The sequence below is a fragment of the Athene cunicularia genome (genome assembly GCF_003259725.1).
Source record: "Athene cunicularia isolate RWA chromosome 2 unlocalized genomic scaffold, athCun1 chr2_part1, whole genome shotgun sequence".
NCBI lineage: Eukaryota > Metazoa > Chordata > Aves > Strigiformes > Strigidae > Athene > Athene cunicularia.
In genome coordinates this window covers 88,476,325-88,496,954 of record NW_020799095.1, presented here as the reverse complement: position 1 = coordinate 88,496,954, position 20,630 = coordinate 88,476,325, and the positions used below count along the sequence as shown (strand labels likewise).

The 20,630-nt window shown below is 36.2% G+C and overlaps 1 protein-coding gene across 3 annotated transcripts in view; it reads left to right on the top strand.

Moving 5' to 3' along the window:
- The window catches only part of LOC113476993 (inversin-like), a 48,601-nt gene extending 27,971 nt beyond the window's left edge, over positions 1-20,630 (top strand). For 2 of the 3 annotated variants that reach the window (XM_026843046.1, XM_026843047.1), the window contains exons 4-7: positions 12,374-12,547; positions 17,073-17,240; positions 19,598-19,657; positions 20,494-20,630. In XM_026843046.1, the coding sequence (XP_026698847.1) occupies positions 12,374-12,547; positions 17,073-17,240; positions 19,598-19,657; positions 20,494-20,517 (426 nt within the window). In that variant the 3' untranslated portion in view covers positions 20,518-20,630. The remainder of the gene's footprint in view (positions 1-12,373; positions 12,548-17,072; positions 17,241-19,597; positions 19,658-20,493) is intronic. The other variant, XM_026843048.1, reaches the window with a different exon arrangement.

Genomic DNA, 20,630 nt, shown 5'->3' with positions numbered 1-20,630 from the left:
GACTGTTCAACTTAAAGCCATTAAGATGAAGAAGATGAATGTAGTAAGTATTGTAATTTTGGGAGGAGGGGGTCAGTACTTGCTTCCAAATCTTTCAAATCACAATAGTTTTTGAAATACAGTATTTTTTAAAAAACTTAGTCTTTGATTCTTTATTAAGAGGTGGGCAGTGATCCTGTAAGTACAGGTGATGGATGATGTGTCTCAGGTTATCTGGTAAATCCCAAGAGATTGTGTGTTGTGGGTACTTCTGCCTGAATGACTTCAAGAGAACACTACAGGAAAACAAGTTCGGTAACAGTAGAAGAGATCAACTGGAAGTGAGAATGCTAATTGCATTTTCATCCTTGAAGTGCTTTTTACATGAAAGCCACTAATTTCTATAGGTAGACTGTAACATTTAGAGCTGAAGAGCTGAGAACACTACACAGAAACAGAAGGTACAGACCATGGATAAATAAGGTCAAAGGCTGTAAGGTATGAACACCTATTTTCCTTCAACTGATGCTGGGAAACAGTTTTACCTTGGCTTGTACAGAACTAGTCAGTTGTCTTCTCTATTGTATTCTTTGACTGTGTGCCAGTTGATAGTTCTGTCTATTCCTATGGAAACGAAGACACTGAAACCAGTCTTGCAAGAGGCTTTAGGGAGAAGTGCTCTGAGTTCAGACACCGCCTTGCTTTCAGTCAAAATGTCTGATAGTCAGAACTGGCCTCAAGTCGTACTGATGTTCTTTGGCTGATGTATTGCCTAAAATCCTCTGCCAGACAGATGAATGCTCTCAGCTTGGAAACTGGTAAATAAGGTTCTATTCAGCTGTCTGAGAGGTTCTCTCCAGTTAAGTGTTTTACTTTTGAGTCTGGGATGCTGCTAACAAAGTTGTTAAAAGGGTACTTTGTCAGATTAAACCCAATGTCAAAATCAGTGATGTTTTTGCCATGGTTGACTTGAAAGGATTATCAAAACATCACATATTTAAATCCACCAGTGATTTGTTAGATAGAAGACATGGCATCATCCTTGTCCACTCAGAGGTAATAAATAGCTTACAGAATTGTCAAAACTTTAGTTCAGTGAATGACTGTTAAGGGTTATGTTTAAAACAATCATCCTAAAGATTTTGTTTTACTTACTTTTATTTTTCAGTTACATTTTTAATCAAGGAGTTAACTGCTTAATTTTGGTCAAATTAAAAACTACCTGAATGCTTGATATCATGTTTTCTTGAGTTAAACTGGTCCAGCTGAAACTGAAGTTGTTCCAGACCTAGCAGAAAAACTGATTAAACTCCCTGTAATTAATAAAATTTACATTATTATATTTTATCAGTTCAGAGATGGGTTGTTTCTATTCACTCTGCAGCAGCTTTACTGAAGATGCATGTGGAAATAAGTCTTCTGACTGCTGGCTGACAAGGGAGTTTACAGAACAGGAAGGAGTAGTTTGCTACCTCTGCTGACTTTGTTTATAATGTAGTTAGTATAGACTATTGTGGTGAGTAAACAATATGCAGAAAAATGAGCTAAGAATTTTAATCTTTGGTGTCTGATTCTTGCCCGGTGTACAAAGTGTCTGTCCCAAAGATTGAGGGGAGTATTTGAAACATTGTGAATGTCATTATAACTGCTGTGTTAAATAGAAACACTTCAGTGTATTTGTTCTGTAGGGCTTCATAATCAGATTGATGAATACGATCACCTTACTTCAAATTTGTGAAATAATTTGATGTATTCACCCCTCTTTTGGTGTGATTTCATTCAACAGTGACAATATTTTTGCACCTGCTCTGTTTTAGTGAAGAATGATTAATCCAGCAGTTAAGATTTATGGATAAAATAGAATTTCCTTTACTATTCATGGCTTACATATGAAAATCCTATTTATTATGGCATAAATGGGGGAAAACATTATCGGGAGCTTGTATGTGATTTTAATTTTGTATATTCTTGATATAGCATTTGAAATATAAAATATATTAAAGTTAAACATATTAAAAATTCTATATAAACTTTGTCATGAGCTTGTTTGCTCAAATAAGAATTCTGTGTGTTGAACTTGTATGGCTATATAGAACATGATAACCAGAGAGACAGCCTGCTATTTTGATGGCAGATTTATTCATTTTAACTAGAAATTGAGGTTCTAAGTATTGATTTAATTATTTTTTTTAGGAACTGTTAAAACAAAATCACTCAAGGAGTGTAAGAATAGTGCAGTCATATATGTTTAAAGGGTAGCTCTTACAGAGCTTGTAGCTGTTGTAACCAGGCAATAATAATTCAGCTTCAGTGTATTAGAAATCAGTTTCACTATTCCACGCATAGATGATTTTTCAAAACATGTGTTGTTAATTTATAAATCTAAATAATTCTTATTTGCAATTCAATTAATATATTTGCTTGCTAGTCTCTATTTAATACCTTCTCTTCTGAAGAATCTTTGTCAGATTCTAGCAGTTAGCTGATAATATAAGTGTATCAAAATGCTCCTTATGATGTATGGATTTCAGTTGCTTTTGGAACACTATTCTGTTCCTATATATATCAAATCAGAAGTATGATATCACAGCTTCTGTTTTAGTAAGTGCTTAGTTTGTTCCTTCAAAAGCTACTAAAACTGGCGGGTGTTGGTGACAGAAAGTTCTTCATATGCTCCACATCATTCTAAGTTGCTTCTGGTGTTCTGAAAACCTTCTCAAAGGGATACTGATAGATGATAAGGTCTCTAAAGAAACCACATGAACAGCCCCTTTTCTTTCAAAATTATTAAAATTCTTGAGTTTTGAAAATCTGTGACCAAGTTGATCTGTGAGGTGAAGCAGTTTCTACCCTGCGACCATAATCAGTCAAAATCACTTGCCCTTTGTGTTTTAAAGGGAAAGCTCATGGGTATGTTTATCTTTTAAAGGCTTAGCAATTAAGGAGTTCAAGTTTTTTGACTTTCACTGCTTCTTGAAGGCATCTGACAGCAAAGAGCTGTTCTCAATTTTGGAGGTAGCAATTTATCGACAAAGCGTGTTAATGTAGTGCAAAGTGGCTGCTGTATTCTGCTTGGGTTTTAAGCTAACAACTAAATGACTTTAAAGTTCATATTTTACCCCAGTGAATGAGTGCACAATAAAATTTATTATTTGTCAATGTATAGATTTATACTGACCTTAGAACCTCACATGTCACTACTAAAAAATATAGACAATTTGGTGTTTCAGACATGATCAATGATTAAATCTTAACTTCAACTTTTCGGGAGTCTTGGGTTTAAAAGGTTTAATACCTAATCCGACTGCTAAAAACATCAGAGCCATCTAATTCACTTTTTTGTTATCTTGGACTAAGAACTGGTATATTTGGGGCAGAATGTGCTTCTCTGGAAAAGGAGATCAGTGGCCTGATATGCTAAATTTCCATGCACCTTTCCAGTTCTCGTTTAGCCCCAAACTGGGTCTAAATCAAAGGAATAGTGTACATAAGTGAATATATAGGTAATAACCCGTGATACAATTTGGTTTTCTGCTCTCAAGTTGTTGTTATGTATCCAGCCATACTTTCTTAAATATGATTTATGAGTTTAAAAAGGAAAATTGTAACATGAGTAATACTTAAAGACAGTAAAAGTATAATCACTGCCCATGCTACAATGGGTGTAGTATTAGAAAAAGCAGACCCGTTTTATCTTTGCAATTAATTTAACTACAATAATTTTGTGGTGGTCTGTTTGCAAAAGAGTAAAAGTATCTGAATTATATATTATATTACTCTGAAGAAGAGTTATTGATTATTAAATATTCTCTCTTTTCACAAAAGAAAACTGAGAAAATTGTACTGAACCATCTTACATAAGAGCTGCTTAATTAATAATGAATATATTTCAAAAATCAAAATTTAATAAGCTAATCAATTATTAAACTATGGTGGGATGTATAATTATCAGATCTCCAAAATCCCTACTGTCATGGATGGTGGACTTGCTGCACTGTTACTCCTTCTCTGTTGTCTTCAAACGCACCCCTTTAAACTGGTTGACCTTCATGCTTCTGATTCTGTGGTGACTTTTATTTTACCACTTGCCTGCAGTCTTCAGTGCACTTGCTGACCAGGCTTAGCTACTGCAGTTCTCTCTGTTAGGGGCTGTGGTCAGTGGTTAATGCCTGATTTTGATAAATTTCATCTTAACAGTACAGAAACAGCAAGGGACAAGGTGCAAAGAGTTTTAATTAATGAAACATTCTTTGGTAATCGTAACATTACAGAATTTGGGGGATTCAATGACATTTTTGAATAGAGGTAAGTAATGTTTTAAATCGGAAGAAAATTAGCTGAGAGAAGTAGTCTATTGGACCTCAGTAGCATGCAAGAATTTAAAATTAGTTTCTAAGGGATAAATACGTAAACATCAATAGAAAATTGCGTAAAATGTGCATCACGGTGTCAGCAGAAGGTTCTTCAAGACTAACTGGATATTTTGCTGGCTATTTTCTAAAAATCAATAGATTGCATTTTTAGGCCTGTACAAAAATATTTACTGTAGTGCTAGATGGAAAATTGCAGGTTATATGGCAAATTAGAACACAAAGTGCAAGGGTATGGTAAAGAATTTGGTAATGAACTGAAAATAAACATATTTGAAATACGAACTGTAAAATCAGGAGTATATTAGAATTCCTGAACCAGTTGCACTTGAATCTAGTATTAGTCAATTTTTTTCATTAACAAACTTAGCATCACAGGTAGTACTTTCTGTAAGAAAGAATTATATTATGTCAGAGAGATGCAAGATTAGGAGTTGTTGTCTGTCAAAGACAGGATTGGAGTGTCTGGGATACAAGTATGAGAATAGTGAAAGTAATTGAAATGGTCAGAAATACGATAATGAAATATGCAAACCTGTGCGTGAAACCTTTTTCTGTATTATGAAGTTATGACTTGAAAATGACTGAGGCCATCAGTGTGCTAATTGGTTGCAGAATGTACTTAATTGATGAGAAAAATGCAGATTTTGGTGTATCTGACAAGATACTTGCACTAGCGATAGACATGTATCATTGCTGTTCAGTAGGCTTAGTGGGACCTCTTCTATTACACTCTGTAATCTTTGCTTGCTTGTGTTCAAAACAAACCAGTTCAAACTAGAATGAATGCAGAGAACTGACGGTATTTTGGGGGTAATGTAGGTTTTATTCTTTGTTATTGAGATAAAAAGACCAATGCTTGTTTTGGGTTTAAAACTTGTACTGTACTTTCATGGGTAGGAGGAGCAAAGTGTGTGTGTGTGTGTGTCTTAAAAAAACCCCAAACCAAACCCTAAAAAAACTCAGCCTGAAACTGAGAGAAACAAGGAGAAAAAAAATCCTGAACACCACAATTCCACTTAAAAGAAATCTCTAGGAATTTTTTGAGAGGGATTAGATGTCCTTACTCCCTAGGGTGCTGGAGGATTGAATTTTGTAACCTAGAAGGTCAATTTTAACTTTCAGTTCTAATTTGTGGTTTATCTGTAAATATTTATAAGGCTTTCTATTCTGCTGTGAGTATCTGCCCTGACTGTATCTTCAGTGCTTATGACTGTCAGCAATGAAGAGCCCTTAAAAACCACTTCCTGTTTAAGGATCACTTTTAAATTGTTTTATGTTCTTTTGATCTGTCTGTGCCCAGTACAGGGAAAGCAGGTATGTGATTTTGAATTGGAGCCAAAGTAGCGTCTTCATGGTTTAACAGCTTGGCATTCTGTTTAATGACCCCTGCTGTGTTTACCAGGAGGTTATATAGAGATGCTGGGCTGCCTTTTTCCTAGTTCTCTAGCAACCCTTCACAAGCCTATTGTAGGTATTCCGAAAACCAAGTGTAGCTGTGCTGTAACAGTCAGTAGTCAGCTCATGTGCACTAAATTATAAATCATTACAAATCACTCTTTCAAGTCCTGTTAAATATTTCAGATGGACTAGAATTGTTATGCTTTTTTGAAAATGTGGCCTCAGAAATTAATAAGGAAATAAGCAATTTTTCTCTATTTATATTGGCCCTTTTTAACTCACTGATGACAAGGTAATGGTAGCCTATCTATGGATGTGCTTTTGTTGCTTGGAGAGGTGCACATATTCCTCTCTTAGCCTTATCTTGTACAGCTCAGTTGCTCCCTTTGTAAAATGGTGTTATATTTATCTACCTTTGTAGTATGTTTTTAAAATCTGAAGATGAAAGGTGCAACCTCAGAGGTATATCCACACTACAGGGTAGGAGAAGTGGTTAGAGCATAGAAGCGCATGGTTATGTAATGAACAAGTTAACTCATCAAGAAATAGAGGGATGAGAAGGGAAATAAATGTTCACACAGCTCTGTTGCACATCAACAGAATGTTTCTAGAACCCAGGCGAGATCTTTAAAGCAAGCTTATATGTCTCTGAAATACTTAAAAGTTTGCTATGCAAAATACTTAAGTGTCATTCATCATTGTGTGCCCAGGAGAATTTTCTTTGGGATTCTGCAAAATCTTCCTGATTGTTGGTGCATAATAAATGGCAGTCTGGACTACAGTGAAATTGATATACTGTCATTCATTTAGGATTTAGGTGAAATAGTTCTTTTTTTCTGTTTCCCTTTATCCTTCCCATTTCTTCTAGAACCACATCTGGTACAGAAGAGGGATATCGATTTACTGAGGCTTTAGCTGTATAAAATGGAAGTAATATAAGGAGAAATAATATTAACAGATTAAGGTGGTTAGTTCTTGTTCTATTAATAAGTGTACTTGTCTACTGTCTTTTGGTGTTATCTATAGTTTGGAAAAGTGTTTGGACCCTTATCTAATTAATGACTCCCCAGGAGACATCTGTGATGAAACTTAATTTGAATACATGCACACTCGCTATTAAGATGATAATGACTCCTCCATTTCAGATGGTGTTTTATTTTGCATAACAACAGTCACTAATCCAGGTTTTTACATTTATATATTTTATATGCTGTTACTTTTAAATGTTCCTGTTGCTGTTACAGGCTTTGACTTCCAGTTCACAGAAAGAAAATTTTATACGTTTTACAGAAACTGTACTCAGTTTCTTTTCAGTTTTGAATCAGAAGAGCATCAGATTTTAGCCAGCTAAGAGGAGAGGGAGTGAGATGTTCCTAGTAAGTATTAATTGCAGCTGTTCTTCTTTTATCTCTAATAGTGGAGCAGTGATCCCAGCTGCCATTGCCAGGCTCCTACTGAATGTAGCAGAGCTCTGTACATGACCTCTCTGCTGGCAAATTAAGCTGTCTGGGTCTCGGAAGGAACATGCGTGAGGTCTCACACTTGAGGAGAGAATAGCCTGTCACCTGTTAAGGAGGTTAACAGTCATCTATGCTAAGAAATTTTTGGAAGAATTTTGCTTACATGAAGAATAAAACCTTTCACAAGAAAAAGGATTAACTACAGCAATTTGTTGCTAGCTCTGTGGTAGTCTAAGATTCAAGCTTTAACAATGTGTCTTGGAATGTATTAAATTAACTACATGTATTGAAAAGGTAAATTAAAAAAAAAAAGCTATTAACTCTGAATCTTTCTTATACTGCTAGATATCATGTGGGGAACAGAAAGGTCTACCAAGACCTCTTTTTCATTTTGGGTGCTGGAATATTTGCACAGCTGTATTTTTATGGCCATGTTTTCCGTGTTAGGTTTGTTGGTCTGTTGTGCTGCCAACTAGTAGAGGCACATAACATTATTTAAGCGTTCCCAACAGTAATACAAAAATGATTGCTCTAAATGTTGCAGTACAATTGAACTGTTTTGGATAATCAGAATCATCTAGGTTGGAAAAGACCTTGAAGATCATCCAGTCCAACCATTTACCTAACACTGACAGTTCCCAACTACACCATATCCCTCAGCGCTATGTCAACCTGACTCTTAAACAAACACCTCCAGGGATGGGGACTCCACCACCTCCCTGGGCAGCCCATTCCAACGCCTAAGAACCTGTTCTGTAAAGAAATACTTCCTAATATCCAGTCTAAACCCTCTCTGACTCCAGGGAACAATGGACCAGTAGGAACCTATGTCTGCCTATTTGTTTGTGGGAAGGCTGAAACCAGCAGGGCTTTACAGTGATGTTTGAATCCCTGTCTTTCCTTCTAGCCATATGCATGTTAGGTTCAGTCACACACTAGATCTCTTGTTCTCCATTAGTTTGCTAGGGAAGAGGACTGCCACTGGTCCAAGGAAAGGAAAAAGAAATGTTCTTTCCCCGATCTTCCCACTGCTGAGTGAAGGTACTGTGGGCCAAGTTCCGAGGAAGTGTTTGAAACTGAGGCACAGGATAGCTGGGAAGCTTAGAGCAGGACTGTGTCAGGTTGTGTAGAGTGGCGTGAGGTGAAGTGTGAGGCTAATCTTTTTAGTGCATTGGTAATACAGCCATCAGTAATTTCAGTATCAACCTGTGATTAGAATCATAACAACACTGTTACCAGTACAGAGCTCATTTTTTCTTTAGCCTTTCACTTAGGTGACCATATGTGGTGTATTGACCTTGGCTGGTTGCCAGATACCCACCCAGCTGCTTGCTCTCTCCCCTTCCTCAACAGGCCAGGGGGAGAAAATAGGTTGAAAAAGCTGGTTTAGATGAATGAAGAAATAAACACATTATCTTGTAGGCCCAAAAAAGTATGTAGAAAAGGCTTTATTGGCAATTTTCCACTGGAACCTGTTCCTGGCAATAGAGTCACATTGAAAATACTACACAGTTGGGTTTTATTCTGAGTGAATTTGCAATTTTGGGGATAACTTTTTCAGTTTTGGGGATAACCTGAATTCTGGCAAATTCATTGATTCCGACTAAGATACTTCTCCCATCACTCTTTTCTCTTTTGAAGCATTCAGAAAAAGAGAGGTTTTCTGACTGCTTAGCAGTTAATCTTGGGGCCCAGGACTTTCTTCAAAGTCATTACTTGATGACAGAACAATGATTGTTTATTGAACTGTCTACCAAAAAATGTGTTATACTCCATTGCAGTTAGTATATGTAGCTGAAATTTTGTTATAGCGTATTTATTTTGTTTATGCTGAAGCTAATTGTCAGCTGTTCTCTGAAACTGTGCTGTAGTTTGAATACAGAGTTGAGTCTTTTGGCTAAAAATAATTTCCGTAGAATATAAAGGAATTTTTACAATCAGCATTGGAATAGTAAATTTTGGCTACTAGGAACTGAGTTTTCTTACCAGTGTTTAATCCTGTTTGCTCATCATGTTTTCCCAGTATAACAGAATCATTTTAGAGACATGGTCAATGTTAAGAAACCATGGACTAACCAAAGCACTTCATGATGCCCAGGAATCTTTAGACCAATCAAATGCATTTTCTATGAGTAAAAACCAGAAAGCTTAAAGACTTGTTATACAGAAAAATTTTACAAGGAATTTGGCTAGTAACTGCTTTTCAGATTAAGCATACTTTTCCCCCTCTTTACCTAGTAAAGACCTAAATTAAATCTGCCTTTGAGACATGTTGATACATTGCATATTTACAAATTTAAGCACTAATCCATTGAAGGTGGGGAATTTTTCCTTTGTCATTAATAGGGATGGTATTATTTTCTAACAAGTGAAAGTAACACAGCAACATTCATGGTATTACTAAAGAAAAGAACAGCAGTCAGAAGTAAGAGCATAAATAAGATCACTAAAAATAAGTAGTGTAAGTACAGGTGATTTCTGTGGTGGTGTTTAAAAAATAAATCTTAAATCAGTTGGAAGAAACAGAATCTTTTGTATTTCAGAATGAGGGGATTTATTACAGATTCATTTCCTAAGGAGATGGATTTGTTGGTGGTTAAGCATGCAACAGAATAATATAGTAGTAACTGGTGGAAAAATGTGTAACAGCAGAAGTAAAATACAGTATAGGGAAAGAAAATCTAATAATAAACCTGCATTTTTCCTTAGTTTTATGTATTATTTTAACTTTGACTCTTCACTGAATTCATTCAAAAAGCACAATATATTTGTAAATCTTCCAATAAGTATCCATCAACAAGAGAATTTTTTTTTCCCTTTCATGTGTATGCATGCACATTGAGCAGGAAATACTGAAAACAAACCAAATACATTATCCTCTGTGATGGAGAAAAGCAGCTCTATTTCTTCCGAGACTAATATTCTCTAAAGTTATTTAATGTTGTCTTCCCCCGATCTAATTCCCAAACACATCATGATACTTTGTGATTTTCTGCTAGTTTTTTTCTTTTTTAATGAGTTTTGCACATTCTTCTTTTATTTACCTGTAAAATATAATGGCATTAAGTTTTCTTATCCCTAACTCATTCCCAAACTTACCATGAATTCAGTCTGAGTGTGTTCTGCGTGGATTAGTAGCTGTGCAGACATTATGCTGTTCTGCCTCTGTACTTCATTGTATGCCTTGATACATGTCTGTGTATTAAAGGGAAAATGTCCTAAGGTTATGCTTTCCCTGACATCCAGCAGAAGAAAGAGGTTAGTCACTACTTGCCGTGAATGCTGTTGAAGAGCACAAGTAGCCATGCTGCCTCTGACAAGAGAAGTTTGCATTTTCAGGCAGGCTTATGGTAAGGTTTTTGGCAGACTTCTTGCAGGCTTTCATTGAAGAGCAAGGACTGATGACAGTAAACTGTAGAAGTAGGAAGAGGTTATTTTGTCTGAGCTCACTCATGATTTGCCTTTCCTGTTTTGTATTTTAAAATAAAATAGTGTAACAGAGAAAAGAAATCACATTCGTTTACTTCAGACATACTTGGTGAAATCCATTCTGCCACATAAAGCTCAACTCTTCCATTTTCATTAGACAAAGAGCAGAACAGTAATATATGTAAAATCTGCCCTTCCAATGTTTATAGCTGCGATGAAAAAGGAAACTGGAATCTTTTTATGCCCTGGCACTGGATACTGTGGGGGCCTCTGGAATCCTTTCGCCCATCTCCACCCTACCTTTCTGCTGACAAAGCAATTTGCAATTCTGAGTCTTATGATACACAGAAGTGCCCCCGTTCATTAGTACTGCTTGCACTTGTCTACATGGTTACCTTTTTTTTATTGTTTTTTCTGAAGACAGCCTAAAGGGAATGAGTTAACATACAGGATTTATAAAAGAGTTGTAGCAGAATTGAATATGTTAATTTGCAGGTAGCTCCGTAAGTGGAAGAATCCAAAGGCATGACTTCTATTGATTTGTGTCACCTTTCCTGTGTGCGTTGTCTAATAAAGCTTCATCAAATGCTGCAGCTTTTCCCTGAGTGGGGGGAGTCAGTACTTACTGAGCTTTCTATTTTCATTATATTTATAGGTAATTGATACTTTTACTTAAACTGTGAAATTGGCAAAAACTAATATTTTGGGAAACATTGGAAGACAGCACACTCACTTTAGGAAAGGTTAAAAGTTAGAGTGGGAAAAAAATAAGAATGTTTAACACATGATTACATAAGATGGTTCCAGATGGTTTGCTTTTATGGGTTATTGCTCCAGGTGTTACTGGTCCTTGACTGAAGCTTACCTGCTGAAGATGGTTTGAAAAACCCAACAGACTTTGTATTGAACTGGAAGCATCAAAATGTCATATGTGGCATCTCTGTTATATGGAAAATAACCTCCAAGCAAGGGGCAGTAGCAAGTCAAGTCTGGCTATATGTTAAGTCACTACAGCGTCTTAATGACTACATGATTATATCTTTTAATTTTTGGCTTCTTTAATGATTTGCAAAGTTAAACCAGATTGTTTTCTTTGGGATCCACCCTCAGTTATTAGTCACAGGAGCATTTCTACATTATTTCTTTGAAAACCTACTAAGTCCAGAGTATTAAGTATTTTAAATGTGTTACAAAGCTAGCTGTCCCATCAATTTATCATGCATACAGTAGAGCAAAACTCATATACAGTCCCCAATTAAAAAATGTATATTTACCATTCACATGAGTACGCTTTATTTCTCTGAATCATTCCCTCTTGATTTTTCTTACTTTCATTCTGAAAATTGTCATCTTCATGTTTAATTTTATTCCTCATCTGATAACTATCTACCTTGCTGAAAACAGCCTGTAGTGGTCTTATTTCAGTTTTTACTTGATGTTTATTGAGGATAAACTGTCAAGAAACACTGGAAATATTGCAGAATTTTTGATATTACTGAACCATTTTATGTACTCCACTAATGGAAGATATATATCTAATACCAAGTGGCAAAACAGACTTAAAATAACAAGAGTTAATGTTTTTTAACAAAAAAATCTTCATTAGGTGTTTCCAAAGCTTAGAGCTGTTTTGGTCTGGATTTTTAAGCACTGTAATACAACAGTATATATATCTAAACAATATCATTTGGTTTGATAAACTGGAATAAATTTTTGGTATTTTTCTTTACCCAGGGAAACTACCGATTCATGAAACTTTTACTGGCTCGTAGAGGGAACTGGATGCAGAAGGACTTAGAAGATATGACACCATTACATTTAACTACACGTCACAAAAGCCCAAAATGTTTAGCTTTGTTGCTAAAACATATGGCACCTGGAGAAGTGGATACCCAGGACAGAAACAAGGTAAAGATACTGCTTATTTTAAGACAGTACTTGTCGCAGCTTTAGAGACTGGTGTTACATCAAACAGTTGTGTGTGAAAAAATATTTCAGTCATAACAAACTTTTTCTGAGTCTTTAAAATAGTGGCTAACACCGGCATTATAATGATCACCTTTAGAAATACTAGTATTTTCCTGACAGTAATGATGTAAAAGTTCATTGCAATGAATTCATTGACATTCTTGTTGAGAGTACCTAGAATGATAGAGGATTCAAAACCCACTGATTTTAAGGTCTAAGTCTTTCTGTAACATTGTGATCTTTGTTAGAATCTGGATAGCATGTGCATATCTTGCTTTTCTTCATTGGAAAAACTCTACATTTAGAATTGTTTAATGATAAGAGTCACTAGAAAACTTTGTGCAAAAGGCTTTCACGGTGTTTGTCAATATTAGCTGTCCGTAGGTGCTACCCTTTAGAAATGTGTGGTGAGCTGGCTTTGGCAAGCAGCCAAATGCCCACCCAGCTGCTCTCTCACTCACCTTCCTCAACGAGACAGATGGAGAAAATAGATTTAAAATCTCATGGGTTGAGATAAAGACAAGAAGATTGATCACCAGTTACGGTCACAGGCAAAACAGACTCAACTTAAAGAAAATGAGTTTCATTTGTTGCCAATTAAAATAGTTTTGTGTAGTGAGAAATGGAGACAAAAATTAGAACACCTTTAAACCACCACCATCCCCTTTTTTCCTGGCTCAACTTTACTCCTTCACTTCCACTCCTTCACATCCATCCACAAGGCTGGTCCAAGGGTAAAAATAACCATAGACTAAATCTCTCTGGTTGTCCTTTTGTCTGTATCTCTGTAAGTAAAAAGGGACAATTTCTAGAGTCTACTAGTCTACGTGACTATTTTGGCCTGGGATAGAATGTGATGCCATTTGTCAAGAAGATTTTCTAACAGGGACAATGAAAAGTATCAAGTTATTGTTGATATTATTATTATCATCATTAAATGGACCAGTTGGCAGTAGAAGGTCTGCTATCAATACGCATGTACTGTTGCTTCCATGAGTGCATCATTTAGTGAGAGGGATGTGATGATGAACTTGATTGACATTCTGGCATGAGACTTTCATTTGAAGCAGAGCACCAGTTAGTTACTTTGACATCTGTTTTGTGAAACCGAAGACTTCCTCGGGAGAAAATGTGATCTTAACATCTTCAGAGCTTTATGTTACTATCTTCTTAGAATAAAGTTGTTCAGAATAATTTTCTGTATCTGTAGTGACAACAGTTGCTAGAAAGGCCAGGACATCTCCAGGTATATCATGTATTGCATATGTCATCATGAGTTGTCTCATGTCCCTTTGCAAAGTCACATCGTGGTCCACCACATCAATAAAATTACCAGCCTGCTTCAGAAGCACAATGACTTCGAAGAGCCTCAGGAAATAATCTACTGATGTTTGTTAAAAATGACTTATCGTTAAAGTGACCATCCAGAAGAGATGATGGATCTTAGCAGGGAAATGCTGTACAGTTCTCATTTACTATTACTCTTCATACAAAGAGTCCACAGTAATAGCACACTAATCCATTTTAAAAGAAGGGATGATTATTTAGCATATGGTAACCATATTTTTTTGAGGTGCTCAGATTAGTGTTGTTCTTAAGTTTGAGTGCTTAGCAATGCTTGATTTAGAACTGATATCAAACAGTTGCTTCCATTAGCATTAATAGTAGGGTATGAGGAGGCATGGAACTTTGACACAGTCCTGACAGATATTCTAGGTAAAGGATTTCTTGTGTTTCCACACACATTTTGAACAGAACAGATTCATCCCTCTTGCTGGCATGCTTAATGCGTGTTCCGTTTGGGAGATGACCACATTGCCTTTAGTAGACAGATTTCTTGTAATTATTGCAGACCTCTTAATCTGGGAATATCTGGTTTAAATTTCATGTGCTTGAGCAGTTTGTGTATTGTGAAATCTGAAAAACACTTATTTCAAAGAACCCAGAGATATGAATTCTCCCAAAGCCTAACTTTTTCTGCAAGGATATAGTAACAAAAAGTGAGACACTGTGAATGTAGATAGCAAAAGGAAGACTGAAAAACAATTTTCTGTAACTACCATTGTTAAGGTAAGCATGGTATTTGAATATAAGTGTAACTGTTACTGATGATGGAGGCTTTTTAAGCATTGAGAAGGAAGGTCTCTTTCTTACGATTTGTAAGTGATCTTGGAATTGTTGAAGAAACTCTTTCCAACCAGGCACTAATCTACCACTGATTCAAATGTGACTGCTCTGATCAAATCTATTTGGATCAGCTGCTAACCAATGTACTAGCTTGGCAAGGTTGGTCTTAGTGGAAATCATCATTCTGTATCTCATGTAGTGGAATTTCATTCTACCACAAGAGGACATAGTAAGAGAAGGGGACTGGACTTTCTAGAGATATAACTGCTTAAACCCTGAAATTGTTATCTGATTTTATCATCTAGGAAGCAGCTGCAAGCCCAGTTTCCATCAAATGAATCTTCTGTCCCTTCTGAACAATGGAGTTGAGCCAGCCTGTGCCCTAGCAATCAGCTGTTTGCCTTCCAGGATACTCTAACATGTATCATGGAAACCCTGACTATAATTACAGCAGTCATTCTGGAGAGGTCATGCTGACTTCCTGACCATGTTAATTAATTAACAAAGGTATATGGAAATCAGCCAAAACCTTTTAGGAACCTTGCCTGTTGTTTAGCAGATTTCCAAGGCAGTATTAAAGCATTGCCAGATTTCCCACAAAGTGTAGAGCACTTTTATTGCCGTTCATGTCATGAGTAGTCACAGTAGCAAAAATGGAATTCAGGTTGATGAAAAGTGGTCTCGGGGACAGAGCCCAACACGTTTGACCCACTTGGGCACATACTTTATTTGTTTCCCTTACTGCAACTGTGCGCATCAAGATTGTCGAATATAATTCCTGAACATGAGGGAGAACAACTGTCTTTTGCCTACATGGAAGTAGATGTAACTGACTGAAAAGCAGGTTGTAGGTGAGAAAAGCCGGTAGCCAAGGCTGCATTGGCCTCCTGGTAATCAAAAGTTTTCGCTTTCATTGCATCTGTCAGTTTCTAGGGATATTTGTCAACTCCACTTAAGAAATAACATTTGTTAATCTATTACAGATTTCTACTGCTAGAAGTTTTTCCACTTCAAATTCCGACAGGCTGTGATGGTTTGAACTTGCTTTATGGTGCTAGGCTGTATGTCATGGTGCCAGTTATCAGACCTTTCCTTGCAGCCCCTCTAGTTGTGTTTTAGAATGAGCTCTTCTTCAGTGAACTACCAAATAGATAAAAAGGTTGTCCTATCATATTATGTTACCATGGTACTAAACTAACAGCTTAAAGCAACAAATAAGCTCCTTTTTGCTTCCCTCCTTTACAGAGACATTAAGGATATGATAGTGAACTCACACGTTCTATCTCACTATTCAGGAATGTTAATCCAGGGTATCATAGGTTTATACAAAAATGTCCCACAGCAGTTATTTCTCTCAGTTTTCAAAGAAAAGTGACTTGTAAAATTTTGCAGAGAGATGGGAAATAAAATTCATTCTGTGTCTTACAACCCTCTGCTACCTGGCAGTTGGGAGATGTGTGCCTGATAAATAAAATACTTGTTAATGTACCAACACTTTGCTGTTTAAAAACCCCACAGACATTGGTTTGCTTTTGTAATTATGAACATCAGTAATTCCCATAAAAATGCTACTGGCGGTCAGGAATTGGCAATAGGAGCATGGATTGCCTTTTGTTGTTTTATTGGACTGCCATGGGTTAGTCAGTGGGCTTTAGATTCAGTAATATCCAACCTCAGAATTCTGGGTGATCAAGGACAGTACAGAAAGTCAAAACCTTTGCTCAAGATAGGTCCAAGTCCAGTGTCAGTACTCAGTGCCATCTTCCACTACTGGAGAGTAATCTTCTTAAATGCTTCTCCATTAATTTGTGTTATTCCAAAAGATTTTCACATTTAAGAGGGACCAAACTAATTACTGCATTTGTTCTGTAGTGCAGCTGTGGTGCTGAGGCCTGCTTCAGATGATCATTCTAACTTGGACTTGATTGCTTAATACCGAGCTCAAAAGTTTTCTTCAAGTCTAAAATTGCTGCATCTGATGGCATTGCTCTCTTGTCTGGCTAAGTAGCATGAACAGCATTCTTCTGCCATAGTTCAAGAAATCCTTATATGAAGATACCAAGCAACTAAGCTCCTACCAGAAATACTTATATTCCAATAATAAGGGCTTCTCAGTGTGGGTCTCATGTAAGATGGTGTGGAGATAACTAAAAATCTGACTGGACAATATCCTCCTGATCAACCTGTTCTAATTGGCCCTACTTTGAGCAGAAGAGTTGTACTATGTGGTCTCTTTCATTCTGTGTAAACATAGTTAAATCATATTTCAGGTTCTTTAATTTTCATTTTGTATTATTTTTTCAACGTGTTTGTAAAACTTGTGAATACTGTGTTCCAGCAAACTGCATTGCATTGGAGTGCCTACTACAATAACCCAGAGCATGTGAAACTTCTCATAAAACATGATTCAAATATCGGAATCCCTGATATTGAAGGAAAAATCCCACTTCATTGGGCAGCTAACAACAAGGACCCTAGTGCAATTCACACAGTGAAATGTATTCTGGTAAGAAACTCTATTTTTATATATATATATATAAAAATACTTTCTGTATCAACTTCTCTGATAGAAATGTTTTTTATTCTCTTGAAATTTTTCATGTTAGTCCACTGACTTTTCGAGAATGAAATTGTTTGCTTTTCCTAATATCCCGAATTTCGTAGGAAGTCACCTTTAATATTTTTTTCTCTCTTGAGCTCTCTTGAGGTTTCTTCTGAGTTCTGTGGGTGAATATCTTTGCTCTAATTCATGGACTCTATATTCTATTAATTAGTTTGATGTGTGTAACTATTTGTTTGGGTGATAAGGGAGGGAGAAAGGGCTTGCAAGTTCACCTAATTAAAATGGCCCATCATATTACTCATCTCAGTTTCATCTTGTACACTGATTTCTTTGTTGTGTGTCTTTTCTTCATTATTTGAAAGTTTCCTTCTAGTCAACTGTACTGAAAAGTCTAATTTAATTTGGTTGTTCAAGTCAGAATTCTGGTAAATATTTCAATTACCAGTCAACCCACAATCAGTTTATTGAGAGACTTTCCAAATATTTTTGTGTACGGATTTAATTTTCCCTTGATGGCATATTTTCTTTTTCTGCAGTATTTCAACTTCATTTTCTATACTGACAGGTAAATGAGTACAATAAATAATGGACTCAGTATGATTTTTACCTTGATTTTTATTCTGTGGAAATCTCTGAACTTCACTAGCATGGAAAGATAGAGAAGTCTCAGTTGAATTTTCCTCTCATATTACAACAATATCTTTATATCTTTGTCTTTGAAAGGTCTTTCAGAACTAGACAAATATTGATTGTAAGCTAGCTACAGTGACTTAAGTCTGTTTGCCTGATTAGCTTGCAAGTTGAGAACGTATGTGTGGCATATGAAAATTTGCTTTGCTTTTCTCCAAATCACATTGATAATCATACGGTTACTGATACTTTTTTTCTACTATAAAAATAGTTTTTGAGAACTTTCCAGTGTTAAATTAATGTTTTTATTAAAATAGAGAATTTATTAAAATACATAATTTTATTTCCGTGTTACTTCTATTTATTCAAGACATTTGTAATTTGGACTCAGTTGTGAAATAATTTATCACAAGCAGAACTTTGTCACAAAGTTTTATTTCATATGTACTATCTACTTTTGTGCCATGCTAGAGAAATAAATTTGCTGAAAAGTAGGTAAGGATTGCTGTATTCAAATACAGACTTTTTTCAAACATTAGATAGTCAAGGTAAATATTTTTAAAAGTTGAGGTGGGTTGGCCCCAGCCAATAGCCTAACACCTGCACAGCCACTTGCTCACTCCCTTCTTGTGAGAAAATAGAAGGAAGGTAGGAAGACTTGTGGATGAAGTTAATGACAGTTTAGTATGGAAAGCAGCAGGCAGATGTTAGCCACTCCCAGGAAGGTGGAAAAAGAACTTCAGCGTGTTTAATTGTTGCTTGGGAAGCCAAACAGTGTAGCCATGAGCATCCCCCCTGCTGCCTCCTTTCCCTGAGCTTTTTTTGCTGAGCATGACATTGCATGGAATATTGCTTGGGTTTATTCAGGTCAGCTGTCTCAGCTTTGTCCCCTCCCAGTCTCTTGCCTACTCCCAGCCTACTTACTGTGGTGAGCAGGGGAAGAGGGAGGAGCATGATAAAGATAAATCCTTGATGCTGTACAAGCACTAATAGCTTGTATAGCAATAGCCAAAACATGGCAGTGTTATCAACTATTTTAATCATCAATACAAAGCCCAGAACCATACCTTCTGCTGTGAGGAAAATTAACTCCATCCCAGCCAGATGCACTACAAAAGGTCAAAAATTCGTGTCTCCTTACAGAAGTTGTTCTCAAAGATTTTCTTTAAGTAATACAGAATCATGTTCATGTCCAGGGGTTTTGGTTGGTTTTTTGTTTGTTTGTTTGTTTGTTTTTTTTAACTCTGACAATTAAAGGAGGGTATTCTTGATTCCATCTAGGCTTTTTTATACATCAGCTGAATCGTTTATATTCAAATAGTTATACTTATATATGGTTATTGTTGGAGTAAGATAAAAACAAGTTTAAATGAAATAGTATTTTGGCTTACAGAATATGTTATAAAAGTTGATGATACAGAAACATTGTTAACTAGGTAATCAATCTGTTGATGGAATCTGTTGCTGGATATAAATACTGTTTTGTGCTGGTACCTCTGAGTTTAATCCTTGTCTTCTTTCCAAACTAAAGTGTTGTACTTTCTTGTCTTGATAGATATCTACCTAGCAGAGCTCACAATCTTCCCTTCCTTTCTTAGCTACTGTTTGCCATATTACCCAGTTCCAGATCTAGTGCCCAAGCATCACCTTTGATTCTCATTCCTCTCTAGGTCTTCACATCCAGGTTAGAGTGTGAAAAGCTAGAAAGTTTTCTGCATGATATTTCTAATGTACGTACCCATACAGTTAAAATTTCTGTCATCTTGTGTCTTAACTTACATAATTGCATTTCTAAGTTCATGAGAATATTGTCTTGTAGTGATAACAGAGCAAAATGTATACGACTGTGTCGTTGTTGCCTCTCCATTTTTTATATCACATCCAACAGAAACTATTTGTCTTTGCCCTCATGATAGAGGGCTATAAGCTGTAAGCTATGTGCCAGTGCTCAGATAGCAGTCAGATATGTTATCTACTGCTGGTCAATCTGCGTTGGCAGCCTTTATTGCCTGCTGACTAAGTTATGAAAAACATTGCTGGTTTTTCTCTCATGCTGTATTTAACACTCTGGAAGAATTCCCTAGAAATTTTTTTTTCTAGTTTTTAATATATCTTTTTCCCCCCGTTTGTTTCTAGTGTCCTACTTGGAATTCTCGGGTGTTGCTTTACAAAAACTTGACAAAAGCTGCTGGTTTTATTGAGACCACAGTCTATGATATTGAAAAATACTGTCTTGTTTTTCTGTGCTCTACCATCTGGATGTGTCCATTTGTTGTCTTCTGTTTATAAATTCATAAAATTAGGGATCATCTTTCTGTTTGATGTTTGTACAGTACTTAGCTCATTGGGATTGTCAAAATAAACAATAATGAAGAGAGCTCAACTGAATTCCGAAGAAGCAGGTTGGGTTTGCAGGGCTGGCAGTTATGCACAAATTGGTTATATCTAATATTGAAATCCAGCAAAAATGGAACTTGTGACATATTTCAAAAGTAAACATGTGAAGTAGAGAGAAACTCTAATCTGGAGATCCTCTCATGGTCAACTTCCTTTTCCACCTTTCCAGATTCAGCAGTGCTTGGTTACATGACAAACGTTGGGAAGATTTAAGGAGAAAAGAACAGAATAAGGTTCCATTAATATGATGGAAGCAACTGCTTAGTACTGTCTGTCTATTTTGTATCTCTTCTCTTTATTTATTCC